General features: G+C 54.9%; 1 protein-coding gene across 1 annotated transcript; it reads left to right on the forward strand.

The window, feature by feature from the left end:
* The first annotated feature begins 468 nt into the window (after positions 1 to 468).
* On the forward strand, positions 469 to 13,174 carry ANKK1 (ankyrin repeat and kinase domain containing 1). The gene is made up of 8 exons (XM_008150232.2): positions 469 to 695; positions 5,901 to 6,195; positions 8,632 to 8,783; positions 9,002 to 9,051; positions 9,644 to 9,799; positions 10,389 to 10,507; positions 11,096 to 11,132; positions 11,658 to 13,174. The coding sequence occupies exons 1-8, from the start codon at positions 514 to 516 to the stop codon at positions 12,959 to 12,961; spliced, it is 2,295 nt and encodes a 764-aa protein (XP_008148454.2). The 5' UTR covers positions 469 to 513; the 3' UTR covers positions 12,962 to 13,174.
* Positions 13,175 to 21,320: the final 8,146 nt, after the last annotated feature.

Consider the following 21,320-nt stretch of genomic DNA (forward strand, 5'->3'; position numbering starts at 1 on the left):
AAGCCCATTGCAACCTTTTACTCCATACTTGCTGGGGGCGGGGGGGAGGAGCGGGGCGGAGCGGGGCAAGCATCCACACTCAGATGGAGACCCCTAGCATAGTCCTGAATCCTCAGTATGCGTTGCCCTTAGAGCTGGATCTCAATCAAAAGGGCCCAGCTTCTCTGCCAGATTCCTGCTTCCAACTTCAGGACACCTCCTCTTCCAGCGCCCCCTTAACAGGGCGGGGGTGGTGGTGGGGGGAGGTCTGAGGGAGAGGCAGGGGAATCACAGGCGGAACCTGAGGAAGGGTGCTGGCTGGAAGGGGTCTCTCTGGGGTGCTCAGCGGGACATACGCTCTTCCCAGGCCCGGGTCACGCTGCCTGGGGCCTAGGGCTCAGGTTTGGGTTTTCCCCGCCCTTGCAGACAGGCTGGCTCCTCCTCGTGCGGAGGGAGGGAGGGCGGCTCTCCTCCAGGTCCCAGCCTCCGACCGAGCGGCGGGGAGCCCGGCCTGGAGTGCGGAGCGCCGGCCCCATGGCCCTGGGCGTGGAGCAGCGGCTGGGCAGCCTCGCCGTCTTCACCCGCGACGACTTCGAGGGCGACTGGCGCCCGGTGGCCGGCGGGGGTTTCGGCCAGGTGTTCCTGGCGCGGCACAGGCGCTGGCGGACCCAGTACGCCATCAAGTGCTCCCCCTGCCTCCTGCCAGACACCACCAGGTACCTGTCGAGGGCCCCCTCCCCTTTCGCAGGAGGAACTGAGGGCAGGGGCTCCGGAGGGAGGGCCCTCTGGGTGCGGGGGGATTGTCCCCTCTCCTTTCTGAACTCTAGCCAGTGGCCAGGCTCCCCAGCCTCAGCATGCGTTCGTCCTGTGACTGCATGCAGCTGGCACCACACCTGCTGGTGGAATCCAGAGGCCCCAGGGGAGCAGGAATTACCCCCCAAACTGGTCCTGCTCCTTCTTCCTTGCACTTCTTCCTTCTGGGTGTCAGGGCGGTGAGGGCTGCTCTCAGTGACCTTCCGCCACCCTCCTACCACCCTCACCACCTCGGGGCGGCAGGGCTGGGCTGGCTGGGAGGCTGTGCCCCTGCTCCGTGATGCCCAGGGAGGGAGGGAAGCAGTCCCCTCCCATGGCCATCCGGTGGCCCCCGCCCAGGAGTGCAGGCTGGAGGAGGCCCTGGGGGATGGCGACCCCGCCCAGGCCACTTGCTGGCTCTCACAGGTCCTGCTGGGAGGTCAGCCTGGATGCTGCCGTGTCTGACCTCGCCTTTGTCTCAGGCTCCTCCCCACGCTCACCACCTGCACCTCTTCCCACTGTGTCCACCATCTCTGCCTTCCCCTGAGATGGACTCCAGTCTCATTCCCACCTGACTTGCTGGTCCTGGCTGCACACTTGTCCCCTGTGCAGCCATGAAAGAGACGCTCGGATGTGAAGTTTGAGCATGAAACCCATGTCTTTCTCCTAAGGCTCCTGGGCCTTCAACTCGAAGGCCTGGGAGGGAGCGCTCTTGTTGGCATCGTATTTGGATGCTCTTTGTTCTGTTCTCTCTACAAGCTCCCAAGACACAGCCTCAGGTCCCACACATTGAAGCCAGTCCCTTCCTAATTCCCAGACCCCCATCTGCTTCAAATGAGGTAGCTCCAGACTCACCCACCTTCCTCCCTTAACACCCGCCTGTTGCTTTGGAGTAGAGATAGATTATTCCAGGGTTTGTCCAAATCATCCTCAGCCTTTGAAGTAAAGAGCAAAGGGAAACAGATGGCATTGGCAGACTGCATTGTTAGACCCTGACAATAGCTTCTGCCACTTTCCTCCCAAGTCCCAGGAACTCCCTGGGTGGAATGGGCTGAGGGGTTTGGTGGTAATTAATGCCTCCCATGCATGGAGTACTATCCCAGGAGTTTTACCTGTATTACTTCACTGGATCCTCCTTTCGTCTCCTCATTCATTCATCCACTTGACGAATGCTTATTGCTCTACTATATGTCAGGCACTGTGCTAGACCCTGAGGTATAATGATGAATACAACAGTTACAGCCCAGTTCTCCTAGAGAACAGCCTGGAGGGACAAAGACGTTAATCAGTTAACTGACATGTAAACCTAAGTGTGTGCTGCTGTGGGAAGTATTACAAGGAGAGATTTATGGTTCTACGAGAGCTTATTAATACACTTGACTGAGATCAGAAAAAGGCTTTCCTGAGAGGTTACACTTGAGCTGATATGTGAAGGATGCGTATGAGTAAGTAGGTAAAGAGGAGAAAAGTTTCCAGGAAGAAGCAACAAAGTGTGCAAAGGGCCCAGGGCAGGAGGGGAATACTGAGTAAAGGATGGGAAAGTGGCTGGAGTTGAGAGAGAGGGAGCAGTGGAGAGCCCTGAAGGCTTTGCAGTCTGGTGGGGTGGTGGTGACAGGGAGGAATTGATCAGGATTGCAGTATGGAGAATGGATTGGAAGGTTAGAGTGGATGCTGGTCCAGTTAGGACACTGTTCTCATTGTTCAGACAATGAGACCAACAATAGCATGCCTGGGCCTTGTCTGTTCCTCTGCTGCCACAATAAACACTGGTGTGTTGTGACTGAGTGAAAGGGAGAGATTATGCAATATTTAGGAGGTAAAAATCCACTCAACGTGGTGCCGGGTTGGCTATGGGGGCCACACGAGGATGGGAGTGAGAAGGTTAACTTGATGTCTGGCTTGCCCAAAGGAACAAGGGTGCACTAGAACGTCTATTCTGTGAGAGCGAGTCTGTGTCTGTCCTGTTCCCCACTCTATCCCCAGTGCCGGGCACATCGTTGGTGTTCAGTCAGTATTTGTTGGACTATATTGTTGACAGTAAACAAGGGAATCATGAAAAGAGGCCCAGGTTTGGAGAGGAAGAGCTTGAGTTCCGTTTTGTACATGTCGAGAAGAATTGTCGGTTAGCCTTCAGTAAAGGTCTGAGCTAACGATATTAAAATGTGTGAGTCATTTGTTTAGCGTAATTGAAGCTAAGGATATGGATAACATTCATTCATGTTAAGCACTAAGTGAAGAAACCAAAATCTCTCCCTTCATGGAGTTTATATTCTAATGGAGGAAGATGATAAATATATAAATAAACAAACAAGCATGCAAATAAGCAATAAATATGCAAATAAACAAATCAATGAATAATTTGATCTATAGCGCTTACAACCACCTGATATTATCTTGATTAAAACACCTAAGGAGAGTTGAGTAATCTGATCTTCCAAGAAAACATTTGATCTGGGAATATTAATTTGTTGGCCATCTGTGTATGGGGGATAAGGATTGCCAGAGTTGGGGTAGGGTTGCTATTTTATATAGATTTGAAACCCTTACTAATTAGGTACTATTTGAGTAGAGATTTGAAGCAAAGAAGGAGCAAGCCATGTGGCTTTTAGGGAGAGGTATTCTAGGCAGAGGGAACAGCAAGTGCAAAGGTCCTGAAGTGGGAACATGCTTGACACGGTGGAGGAGCCGCAAGAGGCCAACTTGGCAAGAGCAGAGTCAGGGAGGGATGATTCGTAGGAGATGAGATCAAGGATCTGTGTCTGGGGGCAGAACATATGGGGCTTCGTAGGCCACTTTAAGAACTTTAGCTTTTACTGTTATTGAGAAGAGGCCCCTGGAAGGTCCTGAGCAAAGTAGTGACATGCTCTGACTGACATTTGAACATATCACTCTGGCTGCTGAGTTGAGAATAGATGGCGGAAGGTAAGGGAGAAAAGCAGAGAGGCCAGTTAGGAGGCTTGGGCCAGGATGCCAATGGATAGAGGTGGTGAGAAATGACCAGATTCTTGCTATATTTTAAAGGTAGAACTGACAGGATGTGCTGAGGGACTGGTGTGGGAAGGAAAGAAAGAGAGGATTCAAAGATGACATCAAGACTTTGAGGACTAGGAGGTGGAGGCCCCATTCACTGAGATGAGGGCGGAGCAAGAGTTCAGGCTCTGGTCACGTTAAGTGTCAAATACTCAATTGGAGATGCTAAGATTGCCTAGAGACAGAGTACAGAGTGAGAAGAAGAAGGGAGAGGGCCTGGTCCTGAGTGTAATGATTAAGAAGCAGGAAGAGGTGACCAGAACAAGAGGCAGAAATCCTGCAGAATATTGGCACACAGCTGAAGTAAGTTAATATTTTGAGAAAAAAGAGTGAGAGATCTGACCCATAAACCAAGAACTGAACATTGTTCATAAGCTAGAATAATGTGGGGTCATTGGTAACCATAGCAACAGCTGTTCAGTGAAGTCCTGAGACCAGAAACCGGATGAAAGAGGGCGGTGGGAGATGAGAAAAAGAGCGAGACCACAGGCAAGGCCAAGGCTTTCAAGAAGCCCGGTGTCCAGGGGAATTATGCAATTCCTGTTGTTCCAGTTCACAGTCCAGTCACTGAGGTGCGGAGCTTGCCTGCTCAAGGCATGCAGAGAGCAAGTGATGACACTGGGATTTGAATCAGGGCACAGTGCCCTCAGATCCCTGCTTTTTCCTACTTCATGACAGATGTCTCAGTTCCTGTGAACTCAGAGGACACAAGGAGACAGATAAAAATACCGCAGAGGTGAAGGGGAGCTCTCTGGAACCAGAGGGAAGGAGAGAGGAGAACCAGAGAACCACACTGGCCATCCAGCCCAGATTCCAGGAAGAGCAGGTGCCTTTTCCTGGAGATCAGGAGTGTTTGGCTGGCTTCCCACGGGGGCCCCGCGAGCACATTGCCAGCAGCTTCTGACTGCAGTGCCAACACAGCTTTGCAAATATGCCACAGCTCTGATGTGAATTGTCTCATTGAAGAAGCAACCAAAATGTCATTTCTCCCTAACCCTCATCTTGCAATCCCCAAACAATTCATAGCAATTTGCATGTTCACTGCTCTGTGGACTCATTCAGTGAAAAGAGCGAGAGGGTTTGCAAATGCTTGTTTTCTAAGGCCTTCCCTTACTTCACTTCTGTTAGATTCAACAAAGATGTATTGTGCTGTGCGTGGTAATGCGCTATGGGGAGCACCTACACGCATCATATTATAGTTTCTCCATAACATGGGATACCATGCAGCCATTGAAGTTCTTGCTTCAGTGGCAGCAGACAGAATAACAATGTAGGGAAGTGCTCAGGCTATGAGACCAGCCCACACCATGTGATGGAAAGGGAGAAAGAGGAGGAAGGAGTAAAAGGAGGGAGGAAGGGAAACAGAGACCTTGGAAATGTGTTGTAAAAGAATATACTAAAGTATTGACAGAGGCCAAATTTGGAAGGTCAGAATACTGACAATTTAATTTTTTTCTTTATAACTCTCTGTATCACCTAGATTTTCTACAGGGTGTATGTATTACTTCCATAGTCAAATGGCAATAAAATATTTTAAAACGGAAGCAGGGGGCGTAATATTAGTGCTCCAGGGGCTTGCAGTCTACTGGGGGAGATATAAACCAGCGGCCAGAATAAATGGCAGGCTTTTTTGTTGTTAATCCTCACCTGAGGATATTTTTTTCCATTTATTTTTAGAGAGAGTGGAAGGGAGGGAGGAAAGGGGAGAGAAAGGGGAAAGAGAGAGTGAGAAACATTCATGCCAGAGATGCACAGCCGGGGCTGGGGATCAAACCTGTAACCCAGGTAGGTGCCCTTGAGCAGGAGTCGAATCCACAACCCTTTGGTGCACATTCTGACGCTGTAATTACTGAGCAACACTGGCCAGGGCTACATTGCAAACTCCTTTACGTCCTGTCTTTTTTCCTGCTGGCCACCTAGAGCCCAATCTGTATGTCCTACTGGGCATCCTTCCAGGTCTCTCCTTCCTCCTATTCGACCTCATGAGCTCCTGAGGCTCCTCTGGGTCTGTACAGGCTGGCATCAAGCCTCGTTTGTGTGTTCTGCTAGCTGTTCTTGTAATTGATAGTCACCTCCTCTCACTCCATCCCCCTCCACAGCTCTGATGTGAATTGCCTCATTGAAGAAGCAACCAAAATGGAGAAGATCAAGTTTCAGCACATCGTGTCCATCTACGGGGTGTGCAAGCAGCCCCTGGGCATTGTGATGGAGTTCATGGCCAACGGCTCCCTGGAGAAGATGCTGTGCACCCACAGCATCTCCTGGCAGCTCAAATTCCGCATCATCCATGAGACCAGCCTGGCCATGAACTTCCTCCACAGCATTAAGCCACCTCTGCTCCACCTGGACCTGAAGCCAGGCAATATCCTCCTGGACAGCAGCATGCATGTCAAGGTAATTGCCCTGGTCAACCTCTGCCCCCTTTTACTTTGGCATCTCCTCCAGGTGGGCAGGATGATCTACCTGTCTGACTGGCCTGTCAAGGGTTTTAAGCAGCTTCCTTCATGGATGAATACTGAAGGCAGCAATCACACCTAAACCAGTTGGATGAGCAGTGGAACTGACGCATGAAGCTGGGTATCAGAATGCCTGCAATACCCCTCTATGGGTCTGTCTTCCAATTCTGATGTGGGAAGAAAAATCTCTGTCCTTCCCATGCTTTGCTTCAGGTGGGGATGTGTGTAAATGAGATGACCCTATAAAAGGTCATAATGGACATTTTTTTCAGTTCCTAAAATATGCCACTCTTTTTCTGCCCCAGGACTTTTGCATATTCTGTTCCCATTGTCAGGAACAGCACTCCCCACCCCCTTCTTTATGTAACAAAGGACTATTCATCTTTCCATTCTCAGCTTAAACATCGCCTCCTAAGGGAGGTTTTCCCTGATCCACCCTGGGGGCCCCTGTAAAATACCCTTATTACACCTCTGTCTCTTCATATTGCTAACCCCCATTGTAAATATACTGTATAATATATGTGACACTACTTCATTAGTTACTATACCCATTTTCTGAATAGCCACTTGGGACAGTAGTGGATGTGAGGGTTCTCATCTTTTCTATCTGCTGCCTCGACCTCAGTACCAGCCGAATTGGCACTCAGTGCCTGCTCACTCAACATATGAATGAATTAATGGATGGAAGTACCAGGTGTACCAGTTAATAATGCGGATTTTTTTCAATAGATGGAGTTACCCATATGTTGATATAGATGCGATTTGATATGTATGCTATTTTGTTGTATTGACAGCAAGTTTCAAAACTTCATATATCAAATTTTCTGAAGGTGTTAACATCATAGATATTTTTACACTTAAAAATGTCGAATTTCGTGCCAAAAAAAAAAAAGAGGATTTGTGGGAAGTTTTAATTCGTTACTTTATTTTGAAAAAAAAAAGTTATCGCATACTTCAGGAAGCTTGTGGTGAACATGCTCCATCTCAAGATACTAGTGAATGCTGGTTTAAACGGTTTAAAAGTGATGATTTCGATGTGAAAGACAAAGAATGTCCAAGTCAACTGAAAAAGTTTGAAGACCAACAATTACAAGCATTATTGGATGAAGATGCATGTCAAACTCAAAAACAACTTGCAGATAGATTAAATGTTGCTCAGCAAACCATTTCCGATCGTTTACAAGCAATGGGAAAGATTTTAAAGGAAGGAAAATGGGTGCCACCTCAACTGAATGAAAGACAAATGGAAAACCGAAAAGTCATCAGTAAAATGTTGCTTCAATGGCATGAAAGAAAGTCTTTTTTGCATCGAATTGTGACTGGCGATGAAAAGTGGATTTATTTTGAGAATCCCAAATGCACAAAATCATAGGTTGATCCAGGTCAATCATCAATATTGACTGCAAGGTCAAATCGCTTTGGAAAGATGACAATGCTCTGCGTTTGGTGGGATCAGGAAGGTGAGGTGTATTATGAGCTTCTAAAACCAGGTGAAACCATTAATGCTGATCGCTACCGACAACAAATAATCAATTTGAACCATGCTTTGATCGTGAAACAACCAGAATGTGCCAGAAGACACGGCAAAGTAATTTTGCTTCATGATAACGCACCATCACACACTTCAAAACCAGTTAAAGACACATTAAAAGATGTTGCCTGGGAAGTATTAACCCACCCGCTATATTCACCAGACCTTGCTCCTTCAGATTACCACTTGTTCCGATCGATGGCACACGAACTTTCTGAGCAGCACTTCAAAACAAACGAAGAAGTGGAAAATGGGGTCTCTGAATGGTTTGCCTCAAAACAAGAAAAGTTCTATTGGGACGGTATCCACAAATTACCTGAAAGATGGGGGACATGTGTAGCTAGCGATGGACATTACTTTGAATAAAGCACTTTTGATGCTTCTCTTGAAATTATCGTGTTTTCTTTGATTACAAAATCAGCATTATTAACCGGTACACCTGGTAAAGAGGGGGTACATATCCATGGTGTAAATGCTTCAGGATCCGTGGAGATGGGATGGACAGAAGCTCACCAAAGAGCAAGTTGATACATAGTCCCTCTGGTTAAAGGCAGCACCTCCTAAGTACTTCCTATGGCAGGCGTTGTTCGAAGTGCTTTTTGCTTATGCACTCATTTAATGCTCATAATAGCACAATGAGTTAAGTGCTCATATTATCTCAGTCTTATAGATGAGGAAACAGGCTCTGAAAAGATAAGACACCTGCCTAAGGTCCTCCAGATCACTGTGGGAGAGCTGGGAACGAGCCGGCCACTAGCCACTGCTCTGTGCTGGGAATGGGGGGAGAAACAGTTCTATGGAGACAAGACTGTTGCCCCTGTCCCCACCCGGGCTTCCTCCCAGATTTCGGACTTCGGCTTGTCTAAATGGATGGAACAGTCAACCCGGATGCAGTACATCGAGAGGTCGGCTCTGCGGGGCACCCTCAGCTACATGCCCCCTGAGATGTTCCTGCAGAGTAACATGGCCCCAGGGCCCAAATACGATGTGTACAGGTGAGAGGGGCGCTGGCACCATCTCTAAACCCAGGAAGTAGCTTGTCACAGCCTTGCCTGGACCCGGGGCCCAAAGGGCAGGATGGACCGGGGATGAGGTCTGCCCTCCTTGCCCCCTTGGGAGAGGGATGCATGGAGAGGGACTGGCTGGAGAGGATTTGCCTGGGATTGTGTGGTCCGTGGGGCCCCCTGACCAGGAACACTTTCCCCATCTGCAGCTTCGGGATTGTCATCTGGGACATCCTCACTCAAAAGAAACCATACTCAGGTAGCAGACGGCAGTGGGACCCTCAGATGGGGTCCTGGCAGGGGTTGTGGGAGGGCTGAGGGTTCATGGGAACAAGACCAGTGGCAGATTTGTGTTGTGGGGAACTCTTCAGGGGTTCCCATCCACACCCACCTTCCTCCCTCCCCTACTTTCCAGAGCTCACCTTACCGTGAAAGGTGGGGTGAACGTCAGCCCAGGCCAGGCTTTCTGCTCTAATTCCTGTGCTCCTCCCTGCACCACCCCCCCCCGCCCCCCACTCCCACCCTGCTGCCGAGAATGTCAGGGAAACAGACTGTCAGGAAACTGGGGTAACCCAGCGGAGTTGAAAGTCAAGTTCACCGTTAGGCCTTTTGGCCAGCCCTGCTATCTTTGGACAGCAAAGGGTGGGGTCATGTCTGGTCTTGGGTGGGAGGTAGCTGAAGTTGGACCAGAGACTTAGAACCTAAAGTGGCCCTGCAATCTAGCTGTTTACTCCCCATGCATTCATAGGGGCCCTGCTGGGGGGATCCTCACAGCCCCCCTCCTGCCCAGCTCCTCTGCTCCCCCAGCCCCCTGCCTTCCAGCACCCACACAGCCTGGGCTCCTCTCGCAGGCCTCAATATGATGAACATCATCATCCGAGTGGCTGCGGGCATGAGGCCCTCCCTACAGTCTGTCTCCAATGAGTGGCCAGGGGAGGCCCAGCAGATGGGGGACCTGATGAAGCGCTGTTGGGACCAGGACCCCAAGAAGAGACCCTGCTTTCCAGGTTCTCACCTGCCTGGTCTGCCCAGGGAATGGGGAGTAGGGCGGGGCTGGGGCAGGAGGGGTCAGGAGAGGAAGTGGAGCCCCGGGCCACTCTGAAGGCTCTGCAGAGAGGCCTGGGGGGCGGGGGGGGGGCTGGGCAGCTGAGGACTTGGGGCGTGGGGGGCCTGACCTCTGGGAGCTGCCCTGAGCCTGTGGGAGGTGCGCAGAAGCCCTTGTTGCGGGAAGGCAGCTGGGGCTGGCTCTGCTGCTTCTGAGTTCTCCGGGTACTGCTTACTGCCACCATGGTGAATGTTCCCAGACCAGGAGATCACTGTGAAAAGGTGCACTTAGTGTGCGTCTTCGAGATCACCTAGTCCTCCCCCCATTTTGTGAGAAAGGACTGACCCTCAGAGGGTAGTGACCGGCCACGTGGCCCCGCTGAGCAAGGCCGGGACCGATCTGTTCTGCCTCCGGGTGCACATGTGCGACGTGTGTGAGCCCAGGAACAGATGTGGGGGTGGGGGCACAGGAAACGTAGCATATCCACAATGGGGGAGGACTGCTAGTCTGCCTGTTGCTTCCTTCCTTTCTCTCTCTCCCTTGTGAAGCAGACATCACCGTCGAGACAGACCTGCTGCTGTCACTGCTCCAGAGCCCTGTGACCGACCCCGAGAGCGAGGCCCTGGCCAGGAAGGTGTCCTGCAAACCGTCTCTCCGCCGGCCCCGGGAGGTGGGTGCGGTGGCTGGGCGTGGTCTGCGGCAGGCCCTGGGGGTGCGTGCATAGCTGTGGCCCTCACAAGGCCGCCTGGCTGAGGGGGAAGTGGGGACCCAGCCTCATTGTGCCAGGGGTCCTGTTTCCCTAAGTATACCAAGGTTCTCTAGGGCTAGTGGTGGTCGTGTCCTCTCTCAAATGCGTGGGATGAAGCAGAGGCCTGTCCTGCAGAGGGAGACCTCAGCTCGCCCAGGCTTCCCCACCGTGGACATCAGCACCATCACTGTTCTCCCGTCCATTCCCTGACTTGCGAGCCAGCCACGGTTGGTGTAGGCTCCCGGCTGAAGCCACACAGCCACCCTGCTTACCAAGTGGCCCCAGGGGAAGTCCAGGCCCTGGGCCACCTTTTTCCAGCAGGGTCTCCCTGATCAGGTTTTCCTTTAGACACAGCTGGTGTAGGAGTGGCTAGGAGGGGTCTCTGAGGACCTGGGGGGATGTGAGTCCTACCCCTAAAGGAGAGTCCTGGGGAGAGGGAAGGAGCGGAAGAGGGCCTGGGCCAGAACTGCCCTGCTGATCCACCCTGTGTCTCTGGTTCTCCCTCCCCAGGTCAGTGAGGAGGTCAGCCAGGAGCTCACAGACAGCGGTGAGTCCAGAATGCACATTGGGAGCCAGAGAATTCGCGAGGAAGAGAAAGTGGAATCAACTCACACCCTTTTCCCAGCCTCCCTGGCCCTCTCCCCCTCCCCAGGAATTAGAGAATGAAAAAAAAAAAAAATGCCAATGTCTGGGCCACCTAGACAAATGAAATCAGAATCTCAGGGCGGTGGAAGAGGAGGGCCGATCTGTCCTCACAATGGTAGTATGAGGTGGGCATTTTTGTGTCCCCTTTAAGGAGCAGGACCTGGAGACTCAGAATCAGAGTTGGCTAAGGTCACGTGATGCTAAGGGGTGGGTCAGGATTTGCACCCAGGCCTTGCTGCCCGTTCTCAGGGGAAGAACTGCCAGAGTCCGTTCTCTAGCGCAGTGGACCCTGCACAGAGACCTGTGGTGTCAGGAAAGCTGCTTCTCTGGCCTCTGTTCCCTGGGCAGTACTTCAGGAGGCAGGGGGTGGCCGCGATGACCTCTGGGCAGGTCAAGGTCCTTTTCAACCCCACCTCTCTCCCAGCAGACTCGGGAGGCCACTTGAAGCGCGTCCTGCAGCTCTCGGACAGCGGGAGCCTGGTCCCCAGCGATGAGGAGTTGTGCATCTATGAGAACAAGGTCACCCCCCTCCACTTCCTGGTGGCGCAGGGCCGCGTGGAGCAGGTGAGGCTGCTGCTGGCCCATGAGGTCGACGTGGACTGCCAAACGGCCTGCGGCTACACGCCCCTCCTCATCGCCGCCCAGGACCGGCAGCCTGAGCTGTGCGCCCTGCTCCTGGACCACGGGGCCGACGCCAACCTGGCCGATGAGGACGGCTGGACTCCGCTGCACTTCACAGCCCAGAATGGGGACGACCGGACCGCCCGCCTGCTCCTGGACCACGGGGCCCGCGTGGATGCCCAGGAACATGAGGGGTGGACCCCATTCCACCTGGCTGCACAGAACAACTTTGAAAATGTGGCACGACTTCTGGTCTCCCGACAAGCTGACCCCAACCTGCGTGAGGCCGAGGGCAAGACCCCTCTCCACGTGGCCGCCTACTTTGGCCATGTCACCCTGGTCAAGCTGCTGACAGGCCAGGGGGCTGAGTTAGATGCTCAGCAGAGAAACCTGCGGACACCCCTGCACCTGGCCGTGGAGCGAGGCAAAGTGAGGGCCATCCAACACCTGTTGAAGAGTGGGGCGGCCCCTGATGCCCTTGACCGGAACGGCTACAGCCCACTGCACACCGCAGCCGCCAGGGGCAGGTACCTTATCTGCAAGATGCTGCTCAGGTATGGGGCCAGCCTCCAGCTGCCGACCCAGCAGGGCTGGACACCCCTGCATCTGGCAGCCTACAAGGGCCACCTGGAGATCATCCACCTGCTGGCTGAAAGCCATGCAGACTTAGGGGCTCCCGGCAGCATGAACTGGACCCCCCTGCACCTGGCTGCCCGCCACGGGGAGGAGGAGGTAGTGGCAGCGCTGCTGCGATGCGGGGCTGACCCCAATGCTGCCGAGCAGTCAGGCTGGACACCCCTCCACCTGGCGGTCCAGAGGGGCACCTTCCTGAGCGTCACCCACCTCCTGGAGCACCACGCAGATGTCCATGCCCGCAGCAAGGGAGGCTGGACCCCCGCCCACCTGGCCGCCCTGAAGGGCAACATGGCTATCCTCAAAGTGCTGGTCAAAGCTGGTGCCCAGCTGGACATCCAGGCTGGGGAGGGCTGCACACCCCGGCAGCTGGCCCTCCGGAGCCAAAAGCAGAGCGCCGCCGCCTTCCTGGAGGGCAAGGAGCCCTCGCTGGCCGTTGTGGGCAGTGCTGAGCCTGGAGACCAGACCGAAGTATAGAGCACCTGGGCTCCTCACCGGAAGGACGAGGGGTTGGTGAAGTGCACCGGGCTCTGGCAGGGGCCCTTCCCTGTACTTGCCACCTAGTCCCCTGCGTGATGGAGGGACAGGGAGAGGCACACTGAGGTTGCAGCTGGGGAAGGGCCTGGCTTGGAGAAGTCCTTCAACACCTCCCCCAAGTGCGAGTCCAGCAGACCCAGCCTCCTCCTCCTCCTCCTCCTCCTCCTGTACCTGGACTCGAGCCCCCAAAGTGAATTCCCTTCTCATTCCCAAGGCTCGTGCCACCTTTAGCCAGCTGCCCCTGGGCTCAGAGGGCCCTTTCCATCCCAGGAGCCCTCTCTGAGGACGAAGGCACAGAGGAGACAGAAGTGCTCCCCCAGCTCAGGTCTGTGTGACGTGGCCCCTTACCTGGGTGGGGCCAGGAGATCCAGACACCCGCGCTTCGTACAAGGGCGGGAGCTAAAAGCCCAGAGGACATTCTGCTCATCATGTACCGCCCAGCCAGCCCTGCTGCTGCACTGACCACACCTTCGCGGTGGCCTGGCCGCAGTGCCTGCGTCTCCCACACAGGCTCTTGGGGGGAAGGAAGGTGGTGCTCCAACTTCCCACGAGGGATCCTGTGTGGACGCTCAGTCCCTGGTCTCCCTGACCACCCTTCGCTGTGTCCACTTACGTGGCTCAGTTCAAACCCTGAAGTCAATAAAGCTGTGATTTGAGTCCCCCTTAGAGATAGACGGGCCTGTGGAGCCTGGCTGCATAGTGTTAGATGGGGTGTATGTGTGCGTGTGTGTAAGATCCGTGTGTGTGAGTTCACACAGGGAGGCACAAGCGGCAGGATGAGGGGGTGATGGGGAGGAGGAGGTTATCTGGGTTCCATGGCACTCGCCGGGCAAGGCTTTCCTTTCCAGCAGCCCCTGAGAGCTCTCCTGTGACCACAGCTTAGCCACCCCCAGCTGGCCAGGCCAGGCCTGCTGGTTATGGGGCAGGTTGGGACAGGGCTGGGGCTGCTCACACCAACCTTGTGTGACCGAACCCTGGCTCAGCGGTCGGCTGGCATCTGCTTCCTCTCTGGCTCTGCCAGGGCTGGCAACCCTTGGAAGAGGGCTGTGGTGGGGGCAGGACAGGTGACCGAGGGGTCCCACCTGCCCCTCTCGACCTTTCCACACTGCTGGGGCAGCCCCTCCAACTCAAGGGTGTTTCGTAGTTGTCAGAGAAAAAGAACCTTCTGCCCCAACTAATGGCCAGCTCCATCCTCAGCCAGTTGCCAGGCCCACCTTTGCGTGCCACCCTCCCCGGCTGCGTGCAGCGCCCTTAGCTGGCAGCCTTACCTCAGTGTGGCGTGAGGGAGACACCTGTTGCCCATGTACATGCCAAGCTCATGAGTCATTTTCAGCAGAGCTGGGAGCATTGTGTCTCCCATCCTGTGGTCCCTGGATTGTGGCGCCAGCTCCTGGGCCCTGGACACTTCACCCCACCATGTCGCAGCCTATAGCTCCACAGAGACCCCCGGCAGCTCTGAGCTGGGGTGCGCCCTAGCACAGTGGTTGTAAATCAAGCCCTAGGGCACTAGAATCTCCCAGGGGAAGAGTGTGAGGGGGTTGTTAGAGCGGCTTATTAAATATCTGGTGCTACCCAGAGAGCAGCCAGGGCTGAGGACATCCACCAGGGGGCGTCCTGTGGCTTGTCTCTGTGCCATTCCTTAGGGATCCAGGAAGACAGACACTGGCCAGCAGCCCCGGGCAGCGGCCTTTTCTTCTCCTGGTTGGATGAGTGGGGAGTCCTGAGGATGGGGGCAGGGGGCACTCAGCAGACTGTCCCATTCTCCTGCTCCTTGCTAGCCTCCTGGCCCATTCTCCTGGTTCTCCCTGAGACTAAGCCTTAGGCAAAACTTGTAATTTAAAATGTCCCGGGAGTTCTGTCTTTCCTAGAACTTGCTGGAGTGGAAGGGGGAAGGGGCGGGGGCTCAGTGTGGTTTGCTTCTTGTGCCCTGAGGTCTGGGTCTGGCTCCAAGTCTGTGGTTGGGAACGAACCAGAGAAGGGATGTGGGCTCCATATTCACGCTAGGGGAGCCCAGGTTAATCCATGGGATTGGTCAGGAGTGAGCCGCAGAAGAGCAATAGTGTCTGTCTTATTCTATTGGAAAGAGTTTGAGGAAAAACCTTGAAAAAAAAGAGAAGAGTTAGGTGATCCTTTTGCACCTATTGCCCTATGAATGGCAGGGATCTCATGAGATTCAGACAAGACTATCTGTAGGAATCATTTTAACTGAGGATCCCAGGGTCCAGGTTGAGGTCCTAAGACCCCGGCTTCCTCTACGTCCTTCCTCCAAGAGGTAACTGAGCTGGGGGTTTTAGACTGGCTCCGGCCAGCACAGCCCTTCATCGCCTGCTAGCACCTTCTTGTGTCTTTCGAGCCACCCCTTTCCGGGCAGACCCAGCATCTACCTTGAGTCCAGACACAGACACACAGCATCCACCCTGCACCCACTTCAACGGCTGCCTTCTGGCAGTTTCCTAGGGATGTTTAGAATTGGATGTTAGTGAGGCCCTTGAAATTCCCAACGAGAGGGTGTCTAGTTAAATTTCAAACCCCGTTTAGGGAGATTGGGGTTGAGGAGGATAGGAACGCCTCAATTTCCACTTGGATGTGCTATTAACCTTTTAAGCTCGCCGTGTCCCAAACTGAGCATCCCCTTGCCCTCCACCAGCCTGCTCCTCACCCTTCCTCCCTCCCATTAGTGAAGGCACCTAAACTCCTAGCCTAGGAGTTATTCTAGACCAGCCTGCCCCACAGAACTCCCTGGGAGGATGGAAACGCTCTCTGTCTGAAGCTGTCAAGAGGACAGCCACCAGGTCCCGGTGCTGTTGTGAGCATTTCTAATGTGGCTGGTGCGACTGAAGGAACCCATTTTCCACTTCAGTAGGTTAAATGTAAGCATCCACAGGACAGTCTATACTCTCCAAGGTCCAACGTGCCTGTCCCCACCCAGGAAGCCTTTTCTGACTGCTGGTCACTCTGTATCTACGCCCTCACAGGGAGGTTCAGAGAGCGCCTTCCTTCTGGGGATGAGCATATCCCTGCCTGTGTTTATTTCTGCATCCCAGCCCTCTAGGTATGCCATCCGGGCTTACTGAATCCGATTAGGCTGTGTGTTGTTGCTGTAAAGGGACAGAGGGTAGTTGCTAAGCTGGCCTGAGGCTGGGAGAGAAGCTCTGGAGGCCTGGGAAGTGGGAAGATATGGGCTTTGAGGACAGGTAGACCTGGATGCAAATCCTGCTGTGCCACCTGCTAATGTGACCTCAAGTTGCTGAAACTTTCTGAGCCTGGTGCACAGCCACACCATGTGCTTCTCTCACTGGTGGTGCTCACAGCAGAATCAGATGCCTTGTGGGTCAGAAGGGGGAGCAGTTAGCAAGCACTCAACATATTCGTTTCTTGCAGTTTCTCCCAAGTCAGAGGAATTTTTCTCTCAGAGGGGGGCGCCGACAGGCCAGCTTTTGGGAGCCTTTTGGTGGGTGCTCAGAGGAGCCACTGCTATTTTCCTTTGCTGGCCCACCCAGGGGAGGAAGGGGCAGCGAGCTGCAGGGCAGCACTGACACCTCCTGGGATACAACTAAAGGAGCATCCGGTCAGCTGCAGGGCGGGGGAGCCCCACTGTGGGCCGTGCCCGTGGCCACGTAGCCTCAGTGACCATCCATAGCTGGGATTACCCTAAGCTCTGAGAGCCAGCCAGTAAGCAAAGCAAGGGAGCCATGTCTGCAGCCACCACGGAGGGAGGGTCCAGGGCTGGTGTTGTCCCTACTCCGCCTTCAGCTGGGCAGAGGCAGTGAGGGCTCAGCCTGCCTGGAGAAGGGCAGCAAGATAATACAGGGGTGAGCACAAACAGGCTTACAATTGTTTGTATGGGAAATAACACAATAATTAATCAATAATAATACAAGAATAAACCCTGTGTTTCAAGTACTCACAACTGTAAACCTACTGTTGTCCACCGCAGTACAGAAGCTGCGGGAGGGGTGGGCCTGAGCGTGGATGCGGGGCAGGGGCAGGGCCGGGGCAGGTCGGCTTTTCGGGCTCTGGGTCACCAAGCAGCACTAGACCTGGCACGTGTCTCCTCCAGGCAGTGTCCTCCCCTCTTGCCCACCCCAGGCTTTCCCAGCCCGGAAGGAGGCCCGGAGCCCGGCCTCCGCAGACTGCGCTCTCACGGGGCGGACAGGGCGGGATGTTTGGAGTTGAGCCTGGTCAGAAAAACCCAGAAGGTGCGCTGCCCGAGCTTTGTTCCTACAGAATCCCAGCCCCTCCCCGTACCTGACCCGTCCCTCACTTCACCAGCAGCATCTGCCCCCAGGTGCCAGGTAGGCTGCCTCCCTCGCTCCAGCCCCACACACATCGCCAGGTCTCGGGACAAGCCAGGTGCGGAGGGGGGAAAGCCCACGCCACGGCCGTGGCCCTGCAGCGCTGCCAGTGGACAGTGGACGCAAGCCCCACCCCCCCCCCCGCCGCCCTCCAGGCCACATGCTCTGCCCGCAGCTCACACCCAGCTTTACTGCCAAATGGCAGCTGGGATAGGAGAGGGAGTGGGAAAGTGTTCTTACCACACACGCCCTTCTCCCTGACCCCAGAACCCCAAAAAGCCAGGGTGGGACTCACCTCGGAAGATGGTCTTCTCTCTCGCCACCAGCTTCCCCCAGACCCCCCAGGACCAGAGCCAGGGCAGCTGGTTGGCAGAGACCTTCAGGAACGGATGCCCTGACTCGCCTCTGGCTGCTGAAACCACACTAGACGCTGTGCCCCTGCCAAGCAACCCCCCTACACACACACACACACACACACACACACACACACACACACTCATTTGCTCTAGCAGCTAGTCACAGGCACCCCAAGGATGGCGCCCTAAAAGCCTAGTCCGGAATGGGTTTCTTTCTCTACCTCCCTTTTTAAAAAAATGCTCTGTCCATACAAGCCTCCTCCCACTTTGCTCAGGGCTGGTCAGGAAGCGTGTGGAATGGACAATGTAAGACAATAGTCAGAAGACTGGGTTCAAAGGCCAGCCTGCCACCCAGGCCACCACCCTCTGTCACGGGAGCATATGGACCGTCCCCTGGGGGCGTGAGGAGAGGGGTCACGTGGGGCCAGGCCCACCATGGCCCTGCCTAGCTGGGAGTCAAGGCCACAGACACAGCCTGGGCCCTGGGGCTGGAAGGGTAGGCGGCGGTGGGCCACAGGCTGGGCCATGGCCTCCCTGGGACAGGGATGGTGTGGGAAGGGATCAGAGAGGTGGGCACATGTCCAATGTCCCCACGGCAGGCCAGTCCTCAACATCCTGGTTGCTGGCAATTGGCTGCCCCTGTCCTCGGGCCACCAGGAAGCAGGGTCAGCAGTCGCTTCTCTCGGGGGCCTCCTGATCTGCCATTCAGGAAGTCCTCCAATTTCCTACCTATTTGCTCCAGGCCAAGGCCCACCAGGGCTGCTGCATCCCACGGCATCGTCGCCACTCGGTAAACAGTGCCCTGGCACTGGGTCTCCACACCCAGCCAGCGCTCTGCCCGGGTAATGGAGCTCTGCCTGTTACCTCGTGATTCACGCCCATTGTCCACTGTCCCGTGAGCTTCCAGAAGGCAGGGATCCTGTCCACCTTCTTCACCGTTTTATTCTCAGCACCTTGCTCAGGGCCTGGAGCTCAATGGTGGCTCAATAAACACTCGCTAAGACAACAGCTGGGTGGATGGATGGATGAAGTGAAAGAGTTTTTCCTGCACTATTTGCCTTCTCAATGCCCAGGACATCTCTCCAGCCCCTGGCCACCTGGGACTCCTCAGAACCCACCAGGGGAAGAATAAGAGCCAAAGCTTTGCAGACATGCAGTCACATGTGGGCACCTGAGAGGACACACGCGGATGTCCCGCTGTGTCTGAGCAGAGGCGTGCTCCTTGCCGTGCTCTTGGGGAGGTGGGGGAACTGCACCTGCTATCAAGGCAGATGGAGGATTCTTTGAGTAAAAGTCATTCTATTAAAAAGACAGGCACAGGGAAAAGTAGAGAGAGGAGGAAGTCTGAGCTCTGTAGTCTGCCCAGCCTCCAGCTCCCTTTCCACCCTTGCTGTCAAGGCAAAGGGGCCATGTCAGGGCCTCCTGGGAAAGAGCCAGAACCTGGGCCACCCCCTTCCACTTTGGCGTTCCTGGGCCCCACACTCATTCCTTTGCCCCTGAAGTACTGAGGAGGGAGGGGATGGGGCCCAGCCCTCCCCCTGCCCACTCTAGCTGTCAATCTGCTGTCTGGCAGAGACTTGAAGCTTCATGACAGCTGTAGGCACTTTCCTGTCCCTCCTCCCGCCCATGCCTGCCCTATTCCCCTCTCCTCCCTGCCACAGCCCCTCCAAGCTGCTCTGAGGCGGCCTCCCTCCCCTCTCCTTCTCTCAGTCCTTTCCTCCTTCTCTCCCTTCTCTCCCTCCCTCCCTCTCTCCCTTCCTTCCTTCCTTCCTTCCTTCCTTCCTTCCTTCCTTCCTTCCTTCCCATTTTCTCTCCCTCCCTTTGTCATCTCTTCCAATAACCACATCTGATAAACCTATATGATCTCATAAGATTTCTAATGACAAGATGAGCTTTTAATCTCCATCCAGGTCAAGATCTTTTATGGACTGAGTGTGTGGTGTGGGTGAGCCTGTGCTGTGTATGTCGGCTATGGTGTGGATGAGTGTGTGCTGTGTGTATGTTGGCTATGGTGTGGGGATCAGCAGCTGAGAGGTCCTTGGTGCTTCTAGCCCCCTTGGGGGTCTGGTGCCTCCCCCAGAAGGTGGGCACTGGGTTATTGAACCCCCAGCAAGATGAGGGGCCTGTTTTGCCCACCTCTGGGATCCGGGTGCTCCTGGGGACAGGAGCCTCTCCCAGAGCTCAGGGCTACGTTCAGGTTCAAGGAGAAGATCCAAGTCCATCATTAAGTGTTCAGGGCAAATTAAGTGCTCCGAACTTCAGTGCTAAAAATATTGTATTTAGCATGCAAATTATGCCCTGACAGCTCCCCGAGCTTGGCCGTGGGTGCCGGCATCTTGTTTGTCATCACTGCCATTATTCTCAAGGTGGTAAGAATATTTCTCCTTCGTGGAGTTGTTTCTCTCGCTGGGTCATGGCCCCAGAAGGCTCGGAGCTGTGATTGAATTTGAGGCAGAGGGGAGGGACCAGGCCATGTCCTTCAGAGCCTCCCTGCTTCCTGAACCTGCTCTAAACGGGGTCCTGATGTGACATGGAAGACAGGCAAGGGGCAGACACAGCACAGCGGCACCGCGAAGGCCACCTTCTCCACAGAGCCTCTGCCCTGGTGGGCGAGGGCTGAGGATCAGACCTTCAGGGGTGCTGGGCCCTAGAGCGGGGGAATGGGATGTGGGGACAGCCTGGCTTCCCTCTGGCAGCCCCTGTCACTCTGTCAATTAGGGGAGCCCACAGTGTGCTTAGGATTCCCACTGGAAATGTTCTTGCCTTCATCTTGGTGGACAGCTGAGGTCAGGGCCACCCAGTAGCAGGACGGAGAGCACTCAGGCAGCTTGAGAGGAGAAGGCGGGAGGAGGGGAGACACAGGCGCACACATCTCCCTGTCCTCCTGGGGCCTCTTCCTTTCTCCTTCCCCCACCCTTTCCTGGAGGGTGTGCAGGGTGCCTCTCCACCCTCCCCGCACAGACCTGGGGCTTGGCTGCATCTGAGGCGAAGGACAAGGGGGCGCCTTGCCCGTTGGCACCGTGCCCGTCCCCACAAGGGGCCGCCAGGTGACTTGTCAAAGTTTTATTCGTTTGGAGCATGTGTAGTGATGTTACAGAGCCTGGGGCCGGGGGCTCCCCCAACTGCAGCTTCCCGTCCTCCCTCAACAGGGCCAGGCCAGGACTCCTCCCTCAGCAGGGCTCCTCCGAGGCCCAGGCAGTGGGAGGGAAGGGGAAGGGAAAAGAAGAGGCAAAGGAAAAGGAAAGTGGTTTTGTGACATAGTATGGCAGGAGGCAGCCCCCAAAGAACCTCAGACACCCCAATCCAGGCCCCAGACACAGTCACGGCCATGTTCCCCCTGCTCCAGGCTGGCCAAACATTTGCTACAAGAAGTTCACCTGAGTCCCTCAGGAGGCGGCAGGGTGGGCTTAGGGGTGGTCTCTTAGGGAAGTAGAGGCTCCTGTCGGGCAGGAGAGTGAAGATTTTTGGCTTGGGCTTTCCTGGGGTTCACTCTGTGGTCTGGTATTTACAGGGGTCTCCCCAGAAAGAGGTTAGCGGGGCCTTGGCAAGAGCCCTGGTGTGGACCTTGTGGGTATGAAGCGTCCATGCCTCCCCACCGTCCCCTCCAGCACACACCTGTGGAGACCAGGCTGAGCCCAACAGAGGGCG

Source organism: Eptesicus fuscus, chromosome 13 (genome assembly GCF_027574615.1).
Source record: "Eptesicus fuscus isolate TK198812 chromosome 13, DD_ASM_mEF_20220401, whole genome shotgun sequence".
NCBI lineage: Eukaryota > Metazoa > Chordata > Mammalia > Chiroptera > Vespertilionidae > Eptesicus > Eptesicus fuscus.

What these genes read in the sequence shown, in the direction of transcription:
- ANKK1 (XM_008150232.2), top strand. Translation starts at nt 514, where the DNA reads ATGGCCCTGGGCGTGGAGCAGCGGCTGGGCAGCCTCGCCGTCTTCACC. An exon ending in CCCAAATACGATGTGTACAG is followed by an intron (nt 8,784 to 9,001) that starts GTGAGAGGGGCG and finishes CCCCATCTGCAG; the next exon opens with CTTCGGGATTGTCATCTGGG. An exon ending in CCAGGAGCTCACAGACAGCG is followed by an intron (nt 11,133 to 11,657) that starts GTGAGTCCAGAA and finishes CTCTCCCAGCAG; the next exon opens with ACTCGGGAGGCCACTTGAAG.